At 33.5% G+C, this 22,092-nt stretch overlaps 1 protein-coding gene across 15 annotated transcripts in view; it reads left to right on the forward strand.

The window, feature by feature from the left end:
- The window catches only part of LOC105834238 (cysteine-rich motor neuron 1 protein), a 412,714-nt gene that overhangs the window by 9,233 nt on the left and 381,389 nt on the right, over positions 1 to 22,092 (forward strand). For all 15 annotated transcript variants that reach the window (XM_036284247.1, XM_036284246.1, XM_036284243.1 and 12 more), the window contains exon 3: positions 3,703 to 3,845. In XM_036284247.1, the coding sequence (XP_036140140.1) occupies positions 3,703 to 3,845 (143 nt within the window). The remainder of the gene's footprint in view (positions 1 to 3,702; positions 3,846 to 22,092) is intronic.

Here is a 22,092-nt window from a genome sequence, read left to right on the forward strand (position 1 = left end):
GGAATTAAACTTTTAAGCGGTCAAAGAAACGTATATTTTGTGATATTTCGCAGGTGTTACTTCCGCCTATTTCCAACTATTGTAAGGCTAACTGCGTTTCCTTATTAGCGAATATGATCGTATTTCAAACTCATAGTTGTGGAAAATTGGCAAACACACGGTTGCATGTTCTTCCATGAAATAATGACGGTGTACGAAAGGGAGGCACAAAATGAAATCTCACGTTCAGCAGCGTTCAGTATCGGGAATTTATCGGAAAATATTTAGCATGCAATGCCATTGTTGGCCATGGCAGCTGATACGCGAAATAGCAATTGCCAAACGGAACAAATTATCCTTTTATTGTCGCATACAAATACAGATGCACAACCAACTGCGCGCGCGGTTTGTTAATATTTTTCCAGGTTTATTCTGATCTATCAACATAAAAGCGATTACATATATATTAGTTACGGAAAATGATATAAGACACATTTGTGATGCGCTTTTGAATACAGGAAAAGCCATTGTTTAAAATCATATGTATATAGCCAGCAAACAATAACTAACAATTACATAACAGTTAGTGTTTGCTAGATAGGAAAAATATACTATAAAGATACCTTAACAGAGTGCTTAATACTTCTGGCAAAACCTCTGAAATTTTCTTTTATCTTAGAAATAATAGATCTTTATGGGACACTCAGAATTGATTAGAAGAATTGATACTCGGAAAATTTTCTTAAATTTTATTTTTAAATTCTATTTCTTTTCTTTGACAAAAGATTAATTTTTCTTGAATTAAAAATGTCGACAAATGATTAATAATACATGTAACATTCACGTTGTGATGAGTTTTTATAAAAAAGAATTAGTGACAATAGAAGATGATACAAATTCACATTTAATATTCTATATTAATATTTAATATTCAAATCTGTGACTTTTTTGTAATAATTAATGAATATTTATATAAAGGAATAATAGAATAAATTTATTTCAGAAATATATTTAAAAATATTTAATTTTAAATCTGGAATTTAAAATAAAATTCCTGAAAAATCTAAGAATTCTCAGGAAGTTCTTTTACAAAAATTGAATAAACATCTCGTTTGAAAAATTAAAATTTTATAATCTTACAATATGTGTGCATATACTTGTGATTGAATTAAAACAATTACAACATTACTGATTATTTAATGTTAATAATATATGATTGCATTTTATCAATTTTTGTTTTTCTGATTACGTGACTTTGTTCCTCACGAGCTATGTTCCTGCATCTTATAAGAATGCCGTGGCACTGTATAAAATATATACAAGTAGATTGTTTCATGCAAAGCGGCAGAGAACGTGAAAGAAGGAGGAGATGCCTCTCGTCCTCACTGCTGCTGGGACAGTGTAATAAAATTCTTGGTTGCAGTTGACAATTTTCCGCGAGATTATTTTCCATGCGGTGTGCCGCAGGCTGCGCCTTGAAATTCCTCCCATCCTTTTTTCCCCTGTCCGCAGAACTTCGTAAGACTATGCTCGGTAGTGTTGAACATGCCACGCGCGAAAGTGATATGCACTTGCATAATACGTAGAAGCTTCTCAATTTCTTACATCTCGATTCAAGTCAACTTTCTTTAGAATAAAAATGCAAATATGTCACCGCACTTACACGAAGATTTATACGTCGGAAGGTGTAGGAATCTTACACTAGTATCTCGTATGAATACAGATTTCAGCTAGAAAAAAAACATAGCTTGCAGATAATTATAAATATTATAATTGTTATAAATATTGATAATTATAAATATTATATTTCTACGTACATTTTTATGAAACTAAAAATATTAAAACATTAAATAAATAGCCAAATAGTTAAAGTTTATTTTCCGTACACACGATTCGACACGAATAATCTAGCATTTCTTTTCTTTGAAAAATGTAGTCAACGTTATAATTAGTTATGACATTTATATAAAAAAATCTTTTATAAACAACCATAGAAGCATTTTTTACATTTGAAAAGAAATGAAAATTAACTCAGAAAACAAACGTGTAAAATTATTTAATATTATCAATAATATGTTTACTTTTGCTTAAATTATACAATTGTAAAAGAACATTTATTAACTATAGATTTTTATTTCTAATTATTTAAGCAGAACATAATTATTTTTGTTAGTATTAATATAAAGCAATATTTAATTTTCGAGAAGTAATCAACCACATTAGGAAGCCTACGTCATATTGACGATCTTTCTCTAATTAATAGTTAAGAGCTCCATTTTTATAGTTATTACTGTTATAATGTTAGTAATCATAATCTTGTGTATTTATAATTTTACTATTTATGAAATAATTTTATTATAAATTATTATAATTTTAAATATTAATGCAATAAAATATTAAGATATGTGGATGTAAAAAAAAAACATTTCTATGTAATACATGCAGTCACTATTTATAATAAATATAATTATTTCACTAAATAATAATTCGCTTGTTATAGAAATAATAACTAATAGTTACAATTTGCATGGCAAAAGCAATTATAAATATATAATATATAATTAAATAAATATATAATTAGCATCAAAAGTGACAATATAAATTATAAGTAAAGTATTGTACGTAATTGTAAAACCATTTTTTCCTTTAATATAGAAAAGATGCTGAAGAACAACGCGAACGTACGGAGGGTTAAAATTATATTTACATATATTTTATTGAGTTTTCACTAAGTTATTTCTCAAAATCTTTGTTTCCTATTAAGTTCGATGATTATACTTGCATTAGATCACTATGGAACTAATAAATTTAAGTATCATTGTTCCAACGTCTGATCACTTTAAAAAGAAATACTGACGAAATTGTATCCATTCGTTTGCGAGTTTAAGGAAGATATAAAGCTGTTATAAAAGAACGCTTTATATCCTTAAGACATTTGTATCCCTTTGTCGCCTGCAAGATTTCTTGCGAGGAAATAAATGGCTGTATATTCGAATCGAAATAAACTGTGGTTGGCTGCGATGCGCATGTAGCCGCTGCTCGTTCTCGTTTCGTCTATCTCTCATCGTTTTATACGTTGGCAACAATTTTCCGTTATTCGTTTTTCGTCGATACAAAAAAAAAGAGAGCAAGACTGAGCCTCAGTGATTCTGAGGTCAGGCATTCCCGGAGCTGAATATATTTTCGATACACGTTACTAGCGAGCAACAATAGCAACGAGAGCTAATAATACCTCTCATTTATATCGCGTAGCAACTGACTTTTCTCTTTTCCGTATTCGTGAGTGTGTGAAATTTGTATACGAACATGAATTAATTAAAAATCTTCTTTTCAGATTATTCTCTCACTCTCTAATATTTTGAGAGAGAAAGAACTATAGACGAAACGTCGGATACAACGTACAACAATCTTATTATCACGCGAAAAAATGTACGCGATGTGCAGTGGTCTAATTATAACTTTCCGCTCGAGTTATTTTATGAGCTTGAAGTTGCCTGTCGCGCGTAAACGGACTTGATTTGTGTAACGGGCATGTTCCGTACAGCTACGGCCTCCCTGTACACACACACACACACACACACACACACACACACACACACACACACACACACACACACACACACACACACACACACACACACACACACACACACACACACACACACACACACACACACACACACACACACACACAATGATTGACCGAGTTTTATGTGTCTGCAGGTGTTGCAAAGTATGCGCGCGTGTGGAGGGTGAAGCTTGCGGCGGCCTCTTTGGTTTTTCGGGAACCTGCGCCATCGGTCTGCAATGTGTAATCGTGAATCTGTTACCTCGCAGTCGGGAAATGGACGAGGGCATCTGCACGAGTGAGTATTCACGAGAAAGAATTTTTACTTAAACAGAGACTTTTCCGAATGGCAGGGAGAGAATTCTATTGTGTGAAAATCAGATGCGACTTATGCCAGAAGTCGAGTACATTTCGCGCGTTTTCCGCGTGATACAATTATGATACCGACAGAAATGCTAATAAAATCATCTTTGGCGTGATTCTGTCCCTCTCTTTGCCGCAATTGGCAGCAAATCGACGACAAAATGTAATATTAATAATAAATTTTTAATAGAGATTTCGTATACATCCCACTTAAATGACATTGTATGAAAACGAAAAGATAACATTAGCAATATTGTCACATTTGCAACTACATGTAGTTTTTTTTTTAATTTTTAGCACATTTTATATTTTGTGTATATCCCATTTTACATCGAGACGATAATAATATTCATTTTCTATCGGTGATTGCCAGTTTTATGATAACCCTCAGGACAATGACAATCATTCGTAATTTTTCTCAGCGTTTTATGGTTTGCGATAAATGTACAAAAATAATACGTTGTTTTATCGCGAGCAGAATGTAACGTCGTCCGAATTTAATAAGCGCAAAATCGACAATAAATCTCTGTGTAACATGTTTCTGGATACGTGCGTGTTGATACGATTATATCGCGAATGTTGTTTCCATCATCCCTTTCGGTTTATACTCTATCGTCGAGCTATGTGGTATTCATGAAGATAATTGGATAGCTTGATACGAGAGAAACTAATCATGAGTAACAAATGATGGTCATGCAGTTACTATTTCACGGATTTTAAACATACAGTCAACTGTAACATTGATCAACTATAACGGAAATGATATTAGCGGGTATCCTGTTTTACATTTTGTAGAGAAGAAGATGATATTATGGATACCCCACTTATGTTTCATATCATAACTCTGTGTCAATTATCAATATTTTAAATTTTAAAACTTGCTTTTCGTCAATATGTTGTGTTTCAATTGATTTCAGACTGAAAGTTATAAGATACTTAGTATTTAGGATGTTATTTATAAAAATTTAACAACGTAATGAATTGAAGAGAAATAGTTATAATGTGACCCACCATAAGAATAAATTAAAAAGCTAGATTTTAATTTTAAAAACAGTGTTTTGTTAAATATAATTATTGATTTAATTAAAATAAAGAGAAAGATTTGCAGGCTGCAAAATGTATAGTATACGTATGTACATATAACCTTTTCTATATATAGATTGCAGTATTAAAAATATATGTTATATGTAATGTTAACTATAGATTAACAGTAAAACTGTAACTTATCAAATAATTGCTTCGATATGAAAACTTCGAAATTAATAAACGAAAAAAAATAGTAAACAGTATTACGTAAGCACAATTTTGTAAAAGTAAAAAAATGAGATATGAATCGGTTCATTAATTTATTGCAGTAAATTAGCAAGATTAGACAAATATACATATTTGTTCTTCCTATAAACGTCCTGATCAGATGTTATTACACGTTTCAAAGTCTTTAACAAAAATTGTACGAAACGCAATTGATAAAAACACAATTATACAAATATTCTCTAAAAGATAAAATAAAATATGAAAAAGTTTTAGAGTCGATTTTTTTATATCACATGCAATTAAAAAGATCAGATGTGAACCGAGCGTTTGCCTCACTCGAGAGCAATAGAGGGTTTATTTTTTGAGAACTTTCTTCTTCGAGCATTTTGATTTCCGGACACATTGTATATTAAAGTACGTAATACATATTACCGATATAATATATAACATATCCGAGTATTAACATGGGGTTTCTTCCCTCTGTAGGGTTATTGTTTTTTTTCTTGGAGCGTGCACGCCATATCCACTTTATCTTTTCCAATACGTGACAAGGTCAGGTAGAACAATCGAGGTCGTTGGCCATGTGGAGCGACATAATGATAAAATCAATATTTATTATTAATTTTGTAACAATTAGAAAATGCAACGCTTGTTTGATATACGCAGCTTCAGCGAAGCCGATGCTAGTAGTATCAATCTAAAGCGAGTTCTAAACTGTGAAATTTCGTGTTGTTAATATTCCGTGTGCAAACAACGCTTATCATTTATATGAAACGAGTTACTGCAGGAGAGTTGGATAGTGAGTAGTAATATTCCATATAATGTGTCAGACAACGTGTTCGGTAGATATTCCTTCTGAGCTCGGACATACTAAAGCACTTTGAATCGACGATGTCGTTTTTATTCGTGCAACTTACACCGTTCGCCCGAATTAAAAAATTGTTACGGCGGTCGAGGTCACGGAGAAAAAGGCCGTGTCGTAACAGTTTCTCAAACTCGGATGGAACCTTCCAAATGGAAAAGTTAGTTTAGGCAAAGCCATGTTTGTGTGAATACATTACTTTTCACTTAGAAAATTTCCACCGTGGCCCTTGTATGTGCCAAGTATTGACTCCGTTCCCGTATAGTAGTATAGCTGCGGACCAGTATCTGCAATAAAAATACTAATTTGTTGGTAAAACTGCTAGTATTCGCATATTGAATCTTTGCGACACGCGCGCGAATCACAGATAAGATAATTTCGTTTTTTCTGAAGATATATTTGAGCTACTAAATCAAATTATGACGCAAAAATATGTACTGTATTTTCAACAGTTCTATTACAATACCTTGAAGTGTGTGATTAAATTAAATTTCATCCGTAATTCGTTTTGTTTCTTCTATGATATTTTTATGACTTGCAAATAGTGAAAAATGTTACAATAATTGTTCTTTTTCTGTTTGTAACATAATAAATTAGATAATCAAAGAAATGTAATCTTAATTATTTATTTATTTATAATATTTTATTACAGCCATTTTATTATATCATTATATTTTTATATTTTATTGTAGATACTTTATTATAACAAACTTTATTGAAGTTGTTGAAGTTTATCACGTAATCATATCATTTTTTTTCTTTTAAATACTGATGGAGTCATGTCGATTTGCACGGTTTTATTCATCATTATCGCAAAAGAAATGAGAAAATTTAAAAACGTAAACTATTCGCTTTTTTTAAAATTTTGTACAGTTTAACGTTATAGTACGCGTATGCGTCTGAAAATAGATTAATGATAATACCAAGGTATTTTGCATACCTCTAAAAGTCGTTTTTCTACAATTCTTTTAGTTCTTTTTTATGTAGAACCTCTAGTTTTTTCGTATAACGTATAAGCGTCAACAATGTTTAGCGATTCATTGATCTGATTTGCGACGTTATTGATAATTAATTACTCTGAAACAGGATCCCCCCGATGCTGACCTTCATTTTCCAATTCATTGAATAATCGAGTCGCAGATGCGCATTATTCAGATGCATTCAATTTGCACCGTGAGCATATTTTTCTTTTTCTTCTCATCTTTTCCGCCGCCTCGGTATCCTCTGGCCCATTTGAAAGTTCTTTAACGCTTTGAACAGAATCGTTGTTGACTGGAGGATCTAGAAGGAAACGATCCCGCACCGCGCTCGCGAGTCTAATTGAGCGATTTTTGAACTCGTTATAACTCGGATTTTCCAAACTACCAAGTCAAACGACAATTTTAGAGATTGGAAAAGGAGGTAATTGAGAGCCGCGAAATGTTTCTACGAAAAATGTTTTACACTCTCAAAGGGTCTGAACTTCTCAGTGTAATAACTTTGTCCGCGCAAAGGAACGAACTTAATTATCGTGGAAATTCAAACATCTAGTGTTCTCATTAGAATTTTACAACTATTTGATTCAATAATTATGCATATAAATTAGAATAAACAGATCGCGAGACAATATCAATCTTTCCATGCCAATATATAACACAATAATGTAGGTAACAATAATAATAACAATAATAATGATAACAAGTTTAACAAAACGTAACATTATTATAACAATAACATTAATTATAAGTTATGAACTGAAATTGGTATCGCAAATTTACACCATTATAACCTATTTCTGAATAAATTAATATCAATTTCATTTGTACGCGTGTGTATGTGTATGCACGCACGTGTCCTCGAAATGTCTAAATGCAATTGTTACAATTCTATATTATACACCGCGAAACTCGAAATGCAACGCATTTCTATCTACGTCACTCGGTGACAGTGCAGCAATGTAATTCATTTGTGATTATCAGAACCGAGAAGAGACTCAGTAGGGAGATATTCCGATAGATGTGTTTACAATTTTGGATTTTATTAACAGGTTCAGTGGTAAGAGCGAGTATACCGTTACCCAATTAGCAACGTGCCAATTCGGTCGCAATGGTTATAGGAATTTTCGTCCTTTCCTCAGCGATCCTTTAAACAGCGATAATTTAAACCAACGAAAATACGAAATTGGCAATATTTGATTTGCATTAATAACACACGAGCGACGCGTATCATCTTTGCGTGACGTGATTTGAGGGCATGTGACGTGCATCCAGAATATCGGGATACAACATGCCCAATGGTGTCGAGTTTAAGGGGACGCTGGAGTGCTCCTGAAACTTGATCCGGATCGATAATGTATAAGAGTCAGTCGTGCACATCATCAACGAGATTTTATATGTATTTCTTTTATAGATTTGGAAGTCCTTTTCCAGAATTAAAGTGCACGTATTAATATCAATCTGTGAAGTGGACTTTATACCAAGAACAAAGACAAATTTTTTTTCATATTGCTCTACTTATCGATTTTTCACGGATATGTAACCAACATTTCTTAATCAAGCATCAAAATCTAATTTTTGAAATTTGATATTGTTTGTTCCTGTCGTCTATCAGTCTATGAATTCGTAAGTACAAACTGTATCTCTTTTATATTAAGCAAATATTATTACGATGTGACAGTTTCAGACGCTACGCTCGACAAAAAATACCGTAAATTAATCTTTTTTTTCCGTTTTTGGTATATTGGCATAATATGGACGATAGTAATGCGTAGACTTTTATTTTGGAAAAGGATTTCCAAATCTATATAAAAGAAATAAAAGATTCTACGATACAAAAATTACTACCTTTTTTGGCGGTGAAACAGACCTCTTCGGTATTACGTGCGTTGTCAATGTGCACGTCATTCCCTCTACTCGATGAAATCGGCAGCACTGATAGTGCTTAAATTTTCAGCCAGCGTGGCTAAAATAGGAGCGCGCGCCTGTTTAATAAGAGATTTGGGATGACTTGGAAATGCTTGCGACTCGATTTCCGAAAATTTCTACGCCGCCTTCGCTCGTTCAAACGCGCCTTTCCGTCAAACAACGAGGCGCTTTTGTTCTGCTGCTATCTGCGTGGAGACGAACGCAAGGCGGTAATTCGTTTCGCGGCATTTACACTTCAATGGCGGACCGGACGCGCGAGAATGGGTGCACTTGTTGAGAGAGAGAGAGAGAGAGAGAGAGAGAGAGAGAGAGAGAGAGAGAGAGAGAGAGAGAGAGAGAGAGAGAGAGAGAGAGAGAGAGAGAGAGAGAGAGAGCGAGAGAGAAGAGAGGAGAGATGAGATGAGAGAGAGAGAGATGAGAGAGAGAGCGAGAGAGAGAGAGAGAGAGAGAGTCGAGAGAGAGAGAGAGAGAGAGAGAGAGAGAGAGAGAGAGAGAGAGAGAGAGAGAGAGAGAGAGATGTATATGTATACCTGGCATTTATGACACTTCACGTTCGGTAATTGTGTCAAGTGCTATAATATACGTCGTTTGAAAATTAATTATATTTGTTTAATGCCTCTGCTTTGATGTAGCATTGTTATTTGGACGACTGCTGCGACTAAAAGGTATCTAAACGTCATTTCAATTTTAATAATTCCGCGTCGCGGATACATTTCGCGAGAAGTCTCGCGTCATGATTCTGTCAAGCTTATAAAACTGTCGTGATATTATCATAATTATTTTGAAAGTGGACACGATGCATTTTATCTGACCCTTTCGTCGCACCTGATGGAACATGTGCGTTCTAATCTCTATAAAGTTCATAAATATCTTTCATAAAAATGAAGATAACGACTTTTTTTCTGGCCTCATTTTAAAGATGAAGGATAGGACTTTTCACAAAAAATCAACATCCCTTGTGTGTTTCACCCATTAATCTGTATGTCTCATCAAGTACTCGTAGAAGTAAAAAAATACACACATTCTCCATAAATTTGGAAATATTTGGCAAAAGTGTGCAATATAAAAGAAGATACATTAAAATATTAAAAATGCAATAAAAAAAAACACATAAAATCAATCTTTTTATTTTTAAATGTTTAATTAATTAAAGGAAACATATATATATATATATATATATATATATATATATATATATATATACACTAGCTATGCCCTGCCACGCGTTGCTGTGGCTCTCTATTATTATGCTACGTTTTTCAAATTTTTTTTGTTTTTGTTGTTTAACTTTCAAGAGCCTTGCTTTACTGTTGCTCTTTTTATTTTATTTTTGAATAAGCATTTATGTATCTTTAATAAATCTAATATTCGTTCATTTACGTACTTCTAACTTTTTTTTCTAAAAGCTGCCATGGATTTAGAAATCCATTCAAAATAAGTTCCTTTTTTTCAATAAAATAACAGCCATCTTTATTTTTCTTATTACCTTAATTTAAACAATAGAAACATTCTTCGCTTCTCCCGGTCTCTCCCCGTCTCTCCCCGTCACTCTCGGTCTCTCCGCGTCTCTCCTGGTCTCTCCCCGTCTCTCCTGGTCTCTCCCCGTCTCTTCCCGTCTCTCCCGGTCTCTTCCGGTCTCTCCCCGTCTCTCCCGGTCTCTCCCTCATTTATTCACGTACTTCTAACTAAATTCAATACAACGTTGTGTCAAAATTACAAAAAAATATCATTAAAAAACTATTGTTTAAAATTAAATTATGGCCATCATTTTTTAAACACACGGTATTTTTAAAATCAGACCCCATAAGAACATTCCCCACTCCCGGTTACGAATGCAACGTTGTGTCAAAATTTCAAAACAATCGGTGAAAAACTTACGGAGATCTTAGATGAGGAACGAATATTTACATTTTTATTTATATAGATATATATAAATATATCTGTAAATATATGTGTAAATACACATTATTAAATAGCTTCTTAGAAGAATTTTCATTAAATTTACAATTCCTCAAAGTAACCACTTTGCCGCAATCTTTACTTTATGAAAGCGTTTTAGTAAAAATTGCCTTCCATATTCTAAGCATGCAATGAAATGCATGCATGAAATTTTATAAACTCAAACACGAAAGGCTTTAAAGAGATACGTTTTTTTCGACTGACACGATTTATCTCCATCTGCATTTATTTGCTATTACCTCATTAACCGAATTTCGAAAGCAATCTGTGATACGAAGCTGTAGCCCTAACATTCACTTCCACTATAGTTGATATGTAATTCCGGAGATGACGTCCGCGTAATACTTGATGGCTGTTCGCACAGAGAATCAGTACTGTAAAATTAGTTGCACTGCTCTCTCTTGTCTCTCAAAGTGGAGGAACTATCCCTTCATGTGCAGAAAGGCAGTAAAGGGTTCGCGCTTGTGTCGTGGAATTCAAACTCGAAACTGTCTTCAACTCGACACTTCCGATGAACTTTGACACTGGCATTTTGGAACGCTTCAATAATAACTGCTCCTGCGAATTATCTTCTCATTATTATCTTAAAGCAGACGATAATTGAGCTAACCTGATTCGATCTTCCGTGTACCTTTACATGAGATATACTCTCTCTCTCTCTCTCTCTCTCTCTCTCTCTCTCTCTCTCTCTCTCTCTCCTCTTGTTTCTTGGCGGAAAGTTTTCCAATTTGTGTTATATTTCTCAGCATCTCACTTCTATTATTAGTTCAACTTTGTTTTACCAAATGACGGAAAAGATAAGGAATTTTCAAGAAAATCTAAATAATTATTAACTTTGTGATCGCCGACCGGACCTTATCCATTCTTCTATTTGGATTGCGCGTTACGAGACTTGGCTGATGCGCTTTCACGTTTTAATCATCACGAGATCGCACGCTGAATGGGGTCGAGGTTTTTCGACCTAGAGAAAGAGAGAATCACGGATTCCGATGAAGTCTCTGTTCTTATTTGGCGCCCCTCACGAACAGGACACGCTTTCGCACTCAAATTTCGTGCACGTCGCGACCGACGAGCTGCTGCTTTAAGGACGAACTCGTGTACGTGTCTTTGGAAAATGAAATTGCTTCCGATTTCGCTCTCGCTCGCTCGCTCGTGATTTCATGCCGTGGAAATGGATTAACTGACTCTTGGGCCTGCCCAGGAAGGGAGTTTCGCATGCAGCGAAATCGGCTTAAGTCACGGCGGTGAGCAGCCGACACCGCCGCTTGGAAATTGCTGCAGACTTTGCAAAATAAATGGCAGGTGAAAACGATGACCTAGGACCTGTCTGTTTTCACCTACAATCTGTTATGCAGATATTCATCTATAAAATCTGCATTTATATGACATCGCGTTGCGTTTGCTTTGCCAGTTATTCATTGGCCGGCAATTTTTAACAGGAGCCGGAACTGTTTGTTAATCTTACGGCGCGTTATTTATATAGGCAATAATAATGTAAAAACTAATTTTGTGTTTTCAAAATAATTGATTTTCTTTGGCGTTCATAATCCGCGCCTTCATTAATATTATGCAAGTTAAAAAATTAAAAAGCGCAGTGGTGTAATAATGCACGATATAAATTTTTAAATTTTAGATTAAATCCTGAAAATGTATATAGAGGTTCCTTATTATTTATTACCAAGGTAAAAATGGATTACATCGCTTGTGCTTATCTGCATAATGCAGATAACGTAATCCATGTTAATGGTAACGACGATGTTTTTACATTCGTAATGAGATGAATTCACAAATTATTATAAAACGATTAATTAATATTCCTTTAGTCTTTTGGGTTCTTTAATTTTCATTTTGTTCTTTTATTCCGATTCTCTTTCTTTTGGATTCTCTGGTTTGCAGTTGAAATTAACTGAATTACATTACTTTGACCGAATGAACAACGGAATGTTTCGTTGGGTCGAAACGGTCCTCGGAAAAAAAAGAAGAAAATATTGCGTGTATCACACAAACAGTGAACGGAATGCAGGACGGAATATAACTTCGTTATCTACTACTACCTTGCGTAGTTATGAATTGAAATACGACCGAAGAATTGCAGTTGATTCAGCCGCATGACTCGTTACACGCGGGTCAACCCCGGGTCGGGGAAAAGGGGAAGAGGAAAAAGAGAGGCATGTTATCGTCGGCGTTCTGTTCGCGTGTGCTGTGTGCAATCTGCGAATCAACCGGGCCACGAGATTTCAAAAACGAACGTCAATCAGACGGGTCACCAAACTGACGCCGTGGCTCTAACACGGTTTCACGGTGACGAGTGCCGCCGGTCGTCGCAACGCCGCTGATCGATTTCTTCGTGCATCGACGACGTGCGCATTTAGGCGAGTAAACCCTATACTCGCGGATACGAAAAATACACTTCCTAGAAAGAAAGAAGAGGATGGGAGGAGGGGAGAGAGAGAGAGAGAGAATAATCGATTCTCTTTGGTACATCCTTTCTTAGAATTTTTATGCAGAAATGACTTGGTTGTATATTATTCGAACGCGGCAAATCGCAAAGTGACTCCTCCGATTCGACATAATGTGTGATAAAAGCATTATGAGTGCAAAGATCGATTACGTGATTTCGATGGACAATGACGTCATTTTGAAATCTGACAGCGCGGAAAGCAACAGTACAAATCCCTACCACTTATCTTGGCGGCCGGGCGACGATGATAATGACGACTACGATGTTTCTTAATCAGATTTAACGCCAGACACTTACGTAGCATTATTGTTAAATTATCAATTTAATTGTGATATTTAATTTTGTTATTTACATAAAATAATTTTACATAATTAAATAGATAATTTTATCTAATGACAAATACACTGGTAATATTATTATTTTTGTTCAACTTAAAACTATGCTTCAAGATCGAAAAGTTATTCAACGTATAGTTTGAATTTCAAAATGTATATAAATGTATATAAACTTACACATAAAATATTAACACTAAGATCTATCTATAATTGAATAAGGATCGTTCTCTATTAATTATGTTTTCACGTATGGGTCTATGTTCTCCTGTTGATCAAATACTAGACATTATGCAACATTTGCAAAACAATATTATTACAATATCGCAAGCAAAACAATCTAATAAACAAAAAATTAAAGTAGAGAATAATTTACTTTATGCGTGATTTTGATATTGTGTAAGCTCGTTTCACTAATGATTGCGAACTTGCTAGCACGGGAAAGCTCGAAAAACTGGAGAAATTTTGAATTAATTTCCATCGGTAGAGTCTTTTAAACGTATTATCTCGGAGGCGATCTGGTACTATTAAGAAAAGAACTATACATGCACGTCCAGTGACACACACACACACACACACACACACGCACGCACGCACGCACGCACGCACGCACGCACGCACGCACGCACGCACGCACGCACGCACGCACGCACGCACGCACGCACGCACGCACGCACGCACGCACGCACGCACGCACGCACGCACGCACGCACGCACGCACGCACGCACGCACGCACGCACGCACGCACACACACACACACACACGACCTAAACCGAATGCATATGCACGGTCGTTGCTCGATGTTAGGAGATGCCAGCGCGCTCAGTATTCATGGGATATCGTTGCTCGAACGCGGGGAGTTGGTAGGGTTCAAATTAGTTTAGCCCCTTTCGTATTTGCGCTGCATCCCTGCCGCGTCGACGCGACGTAGGGCGCGGCACGGTGGCAGCAATACCCGCAGCGATGTGTAAAAATATTGCTGCATATGTATCGAAAGTTTCCGTGCCGTTTCATGCGTCAGACACACCGAACACCCTGAATATCCCAAAGTGTTTTAATTCTCAACCGCATCTTTCTGTTCTTGTGTCGTCGCATGTAGGAACTTTTATACACGCCCTTTAAGAATTTTCACATCGCTGGATTGAAGGGTGTGTCGTGAATGCTGCCGACAATTTTGCCTAATATGTCTACCATAGTGTTTGAGTATTTGATAAAATTTCGTATATATATTTTTGTTAATGCTACTAATGGATCTTGAAACGTGACACGTTGTTGAAAGAAAGAGAGAGAGAGAGAGAGAGAGAGAGAGAGAGAGAGAGAGAGAGAGAGAGAGAAGCAGAAGGAATGCAAATTCTGTTTCCTGCAAACTGTTTGTAAATATAATTCATTCATTTTCATTTGGCATATAGTGCTTTACTGAAAATTTGACTCTGTCGGCAGTTAATAAATTACCGTAACGTGTCGAATGCTTTGTGTGCGCGCGCGCGCGTGTGTGTATGTGTGTGTGTGCGTGCGTGTGTGTGCATACGGAAACGAAGAAATTAAATGCAATGCCCGCGAATGGAAGCGTATCATTTAATATGGATTCTATAATTATCATGGAGGGGTGCAGAAGTAGACTATTTGACTTGCATACGTGTGTCGAATACATTCATGACACAATTGTAAATATGCCTGACGCGTCGTTTGACATTCCGTATAAACAAGATTATTATTATAGAATATTTTCCGCAAGAACGATTGATGGAACGCCACGCAAATGCCAAAATTTACGAATGTATATCTGATAGATTAATATGCAATCAACGTGATTTTATAATTTTTGTAAAATTATAAATACGATTGACATTGTAGAATATTATTTAGTCAATAATATTATTGTTAACTCTTATGAAATTTAATCGATTATTAAAATACAATGCGAGAAATATGAAACTTGTTAGTTAAATATAAATAGTTAAACATGATTGGAAAAAACAAATAATCTTCAATCATATTTTGATGTTTTAACATCGTAATAAATTGAAACGAGAAAAGTTTGGCAGTTTTTACTATAATTGCATCATAAAATAATTATAATTAAAAGCTGTATTTTTATAGTTTTGTAGTTTTATAGTTATTATTGATGTAATGTTAGTAAAATCATAACACATTATGGTTTTATAATTTTACTAACTATGAAAAATTTTTACTGTAAATTATAATAATTTTAAATAAAACATCAATATATGAATGATAAAAATAAAATAAACATTTTTATGTAGTAAATTCAATCATAATTTCAAATATATATGTATAAAACTATTTTTTACAGTTACTTATTTATACATGCACTTTTACCATTCACTTACTATTAACATACACTGAGAAAAAAATGTTAAACTGATTAAATTTTTTAACTCAATTAATTTTTTTTAGTTAAAGTACTTATACATATATTTGATTGAAGCATATAAATACTTGAATTAAGAAATTTAATCGAGTTGAAAAATTTAGTTAAATTAACAACTTTTTCCTCAGTGTAGTAATAAATAATTAATAGGTATAAATTGCACGGTTAAAATAACTATAAACATATTGTTAATTAAAAATAACTAATTAATTACAGTTAAATAACAGTTAAATTACAGTTAATTGCAATCATTTTTTTATTGTTGCACGCACACACATACACACATGGATTAATCGCTTTAACATTTAATTATTAATCATCTTTTTTTGCTTCTCATTTTTTTAAAATCTCATTTAAAATTGTGCATTTTGTTCCTGTCGGATTTATCTTTATCTCTACGTGCAGGGCGTACCAGGTATACCCGCTTATGCTTATATATTACTCGATATTAGTTCACTGCACGTTCGGCACGTTAGCATCCGTATCTGATGTGATTCAACGTTTATCACACCGATTTATATAACATGCGTCTCCATTAAAGCGTAATTTATTTTAATTGCGTTTTGGCTGAAGTAATATTTGCCACGTATAAAAATTTTGCACGTTAATTTAAATGCCGGGCACGGGCCAGTGAGGAAAAAAAAAGAGAAAGTCAATTTCGAGTGACATTTATCGTCATGTTAACAGCTACCTTCACTCGGTATTTGTCCCCGTTATATTTATGGAGCCTCTTGATAACTCGAGCGGAGAGTGGCTCTCTCTGAAAATTTTAGAATGCAGAGATGAATCGACTGACAAAATATTTAGAGGAAGATCGCCGATATACTAGATAGTACTTTGTTTCCGGATAGTATTTCTTAAACAAAAGCTAAATGTAAATTAGAAAGTGTCTTTTATATCACATCAATATAGCAGTTTTTATAATACTGTTTACACAATTTGTAATAATTTATGTTTTTGCAGTAAAATAAGTAAGTATAAATTCTGAGAAATTTGATTCCAAACTGACATAAATAGCTACATTCTTTTCTTTTTTTATACCTTTAATACATTAGTCATTTGTTCATTAATTTGTAAGTTAATGTATGCAGATTCCTCAAAACCTTTCACTTTGATATAAAATATTTTTCTGTCGATTATACAAATACCTTATGATGTTCTGCAAGACGCAACATAGCGCGATTATATAAATGTTAAATTAGATTAGATTTGTTATCAATTTTTACGTAGAAAAAAGCCATAAGTTAGATTTTTATTTTTTTATTTATTTATTAATGATCTAAGATGATGTTTTTATCAGTATATATACAGTGCAATGTTTAGTTTCCGAAAAAAGCAGTGCTTTAGTAGGACCGTGCCTATATTGGCGACCTTCTTCTATGCGTAACACGTCGTGTTTATATGCAAATAAATCGTCGGCGCGTATGTATTGTTACCTCAGCGTATAACTTTTTGAACGTGGACAGCAACAGAGGAAAACTTTACTAAAGAATACCTGCGTGTGATATGACGTTTTATGCAAATGACAATTTATCGTAACACAATGTATGGTGGACAGTCGTGTTGTTTCGACCGTTTCGTCGCGTCGAATGTATGGTAGGAAATTTCTGCCATAAAAAGATTATTATCACTGAAAGAATGATTTCTTTTTTGCAATTTATGCGTCATATCGGATGAAACTGGTGGCCAATTTACATGAAAAACGGTGATGTTTAAATCCGCAACTGCATGTAGAGGGACTATGCAAAGTAATTTCGTTTGGATATTCCGTTTTTGCGAATTTCATCAAGTTATATATATATTATACACATTACAAGGTGTAAAAGGGTATCAAATATTACCATCAATTATTATATATTTTTGTTGAGTTTCTTTAAAAATTTTTCAAAAATCATCGCCTTTAAGCAAATTATATATCGACTTTTAGTCCACTTGATCGCATTACTAGATCAAGAATTATATTAATATGATTAAACTTTTGCGTTTTATAATAAATTCAACAATTTTTCAGTACTAAATAAGAATTCAGTACTAAATAAATATTACACGAAATTTTCATTGCTGTTTTTGCAAAGAAAAGTAAAAAAAATATTAAATTTTGTATAATTATTAATATATTTAACCAGAGATTAAAAAGTCGATAATATGCGGGCATTTTTCGATTTTATATATTAACCAAAATAAAAATCAAATTAGTATAAATATAAACCGATATGATATGATATTGATGTAATATACATCTAATTCTTTGATATTATTATTTGATTTGTAACATATTTTTAATCGTACATATGTCTTATTCGAAGACATGGTAAAAAATTTCGTTAAACAACTCTGTCAAATTACGACAAACATAATGATATTTAGGGCCATTCTGTAAATGTTATATAAATAAGTCCGTGTTGTTTTTGTAGTTTCTCTTAGAAATAAACCTACAAATACGTATAAAATAATTTAAAAAATAAAGAATATAGCAGCATATTTAATATTACTAGAACAACACAGGCGCGCGCTATGCGCGCGCTATTTAGTTTTTTACTTTTTAAAAATAACAATTGCAATAATAATTATATAAATAAATAATTTTATACAAAAAGAAAGGAAAAAGAAATAAAGAGAGAGAGAGAGAGAGAGAGAGAGAGAGAGAGAGAGAAAGAAAGCATACTTACATACATTAATTTATTATCTAATTTTCTTTCTTCTTTAAAAATATTATACACATAAAAAAAGGAAAAAAAGAAATACAATATACACAACATACATAAATCTTCTTTAAAGTAATATAATATTGACACTGAAATGTAACAAAATGTTGTCAGCTTTGACTCTTCTTCTTCTTCTTGTTTTTTTTTCTTTAATTAGTATTAGAGATTGACGATATAGTTTGAAAAACAAAATAATAATTGTTAATAAATTATTAAATACTTTGACATTATATGTTACCTTTCCATATAAAATGAGATCAACATCTTTTGCAAAAATCAACAGAAAAGTAACTTTCGAAAATCTTTCGTTTGAGTAAAATACTTCACAGTGTACACACGCACGGATGCACGGACTTCTCTTCTCTCTCTCTCTCTCTCTCTCTCTCTCTCTCTCTCTCTCTCTCTCTCTCTCTCTCTCCTCTCTCTCTCTCTCTCTCATCTCTTCTCTCTCTCTCTCTCTCTCTCTCTCTCTCTCTCTCTCTCTCTCTCTCCCTCTCTCCCTCTCTCTCTCTCTCTCTCTCTCTCTCTCTCTCTCCGTCTCTCCCCGTCTCTCCCCGTCGCTCCCCCTCTCTCCTTGTCTCTCCCGGTATCTTCCGGTATAGATAACCATTTATACAAATTTGACAGCTGTCAAAATTCAATCGCAATAATTATTCTCGCAACACGAAGTAAGCGCAACGAGAAAACCAATCGGCACGTGTGTAAAGTTAGCGTTTCAAAGTTTAGCATCTCATAAAAATATTGCAGAATTACTTCCATCCAGCATAGTTCTACAGTTCTTGATAAATTTCAACAATAGTTCCGTTGAATTACCAATTTTAATTAAATTTTTATAAATGAGATGCTAACTTCCAAAATCACATAATAGCATCTCACCGTATTTCGAATATACGACCACAGAGAAGACTAAATCTATAGAGTTATATCGTTTAGAGACGTCTTATCAAGAGTTCTGATGATTAAATTAATAAAAAAATAAATTTTTTGTTACAAAACATACGTATATATGCGTGTACGTCTGCGCACGCGGATTTGGTGTAACTGGCATCTCAGACAAAATTAATTAATTTAAAAAATTTAATAAGTATTTTTCAACAACTATCTTGACGGAAAACTTATATTTATAGGTCTAGACATAAGATGCTGGTCGAATATCGACAGTTCTATATATTTTAACGAAGTTCTCATATAGTTCCGGACGCGTACAATAATTTTCTAAAGAGTTCCGGTGATATAATTAATTAAAACGTTTTTTAAACATATTGTGGTCGTATATTCGAAATACGGTGAGATGCTATTATGTGATTTTGGAAGTTAGTATCTCATTTATAAAAATTTATTTAAAATACGTAATTTAACGGAACTATTGTTGAAACTTATCAAGAACTGTAGAACTATGCTGGATGCGAGTAATTCTGCAGTATTTTTATGAGATGCTAAACTTTGAGATGCTAACTTCACACACGTTCAATCGGCATCGCGGAAAAGCGACAACAATACTTTGAGAGATGCGAGTATCGTTGCCATGCTTCTTTTTAGAAAGGATATGTGTAATTATTTTTAATTGTCAGTCGCATTTATTAAATATATAATTAAAAAGAACCATAGATTTTTATTATCTAAATATCTAATATTTATTGCGTAAAATTAAACGTACGTGCATTGTGTTACTTTTACATTTTTTTCAGTTATTCTAATTAATTTAACACTTTACTTGAATTAACGCAACAGCAATATGTTAAAGTAACAAACAAATATGTTAAATTTTGACATAAAAATTTTAATCAGGATATTTTTTCACAAAAAAAACACAAAATTTTTTACTGTGTAGAAATGTATAAACTCTAAACACTTAATTCACTTCTATATAACAAACTTTTACATATAATAATATATACCAAGGTCAAGATCAGTGCGGTGTCCGCTAAATTAAATAATCACTCATTGGAGTTTTAAGAGTTACAAAATACTAGGCTTTCTTTTTCGGAACGTCTTTTTAGAAGATATTCTCCTTTAGCTGAGAAAAAGCGAATCGTTATCCTTCGTACAATTTCCTGAACATCGTTAGAGAAGGGCTATGAGTTCGTTCGGCCAACAATTGCTAAGGATTCAAGGGAAAGCAATCATTATCCTACGAAAATGCGCAAGAGGGTCCATTGAAACGAGACAAGGCAGCTTCTATGATACTATCATCGAGAAGTAGGAGAAAGAGGAAGGAGGAAAAAGAGAGAAAAAGAAGAAGAAAGGATGATATAGCTTAAACGGCGGAGGTATCTGAACATTTACGGACCATTTCCTCGCCCGCCTCCTCATAATGACATTATTGCCTTCTTGGGACTGAATGGTGGGCTGGCAGTGGCGGGGAGCCCTATCTTGAAGTCGCTAACCACGGTCATTATTGGTTTTCGCTTCGTGCACCAGGTATGTAAATTCACGGGAGTCAACATCGCGGTAAATGTCGCGATCTGTTTCACATCCTTTCGCGCAGTAGTCGTGACAAATATGATGATCGGCTCGCTGGTGTTTCCTATTGCGCCAGCAAATTTGCCTTGTATGAATGAATTCTTTTTCACTTGTAAAGTTGAGAATGTTAGGAAGAATTTCTGCATCCTCTATACAAGTAAAACGCATAACTTTATTATATATTGAATAATTCAGTTCTTGAATTTATTCTTGGTTTCTGGATATTTTAATAGAATAATATTAAATTATTGACTTATAATTTGAAACAAATCATAATATGTTAAAACGCGTAGTTCAATTTAATTAAAATTAATTAAGTTAAGAAATTGAAAATGTTATCATTTGGAGATTATTTATCATCTGGAGTTCGTTAACATCGTATATTGTATTCCCATTAAGGATCAGCTCGAAAACATTTGAACCGAAACATTTGTGAATTGTGAATTTTTAATATTGAATAGGTTGAAATTTTTATGCAGCAAAAACCGCGTATGTTTGCGTCTCTTGTTTAGTTAATTAAATTAATTAAATTGTTATTAATGAAATTACTGATTTAAAAAAGAATTAAAGTATTTAATTTGATAAATTTTTAAAGAAATTACTGCTTTAAAAATATTTTTTGTGTTCTTATGTTTTTTATTTAAAATACTGATATTCTTTTTTTACAGTTTATTTTCGAAGCTTAACAAAACATTTTTTATATGTTTCTTGAGATGTATTACATTTTCTTTTACATAAAAAATGCGCGCTATGATATTAAAGAGGAATTGCAATTCTTAGGGAGAAATAGTATTTTTACGGGATATTGAGAAAATCGATGTTTTATAAGACTGCTTTTCAAATACTCAAT

The sequence above is a fragment of the Monomorium pharaonis genome, chromosome 3, assembly GCF_013373865.1.
Source record: "Monomorium pharaonis isolate MP-MQ-018 chromosome 3, ASM1337386v2, whole genome shotgun sequence".
NCBI classification, from domain to species: Eukaryota; Metazoa; Arthropoda; class Insecta; order Hymenoptera; family Formicidae; genus Monomorium; species Monomorium pharaonis.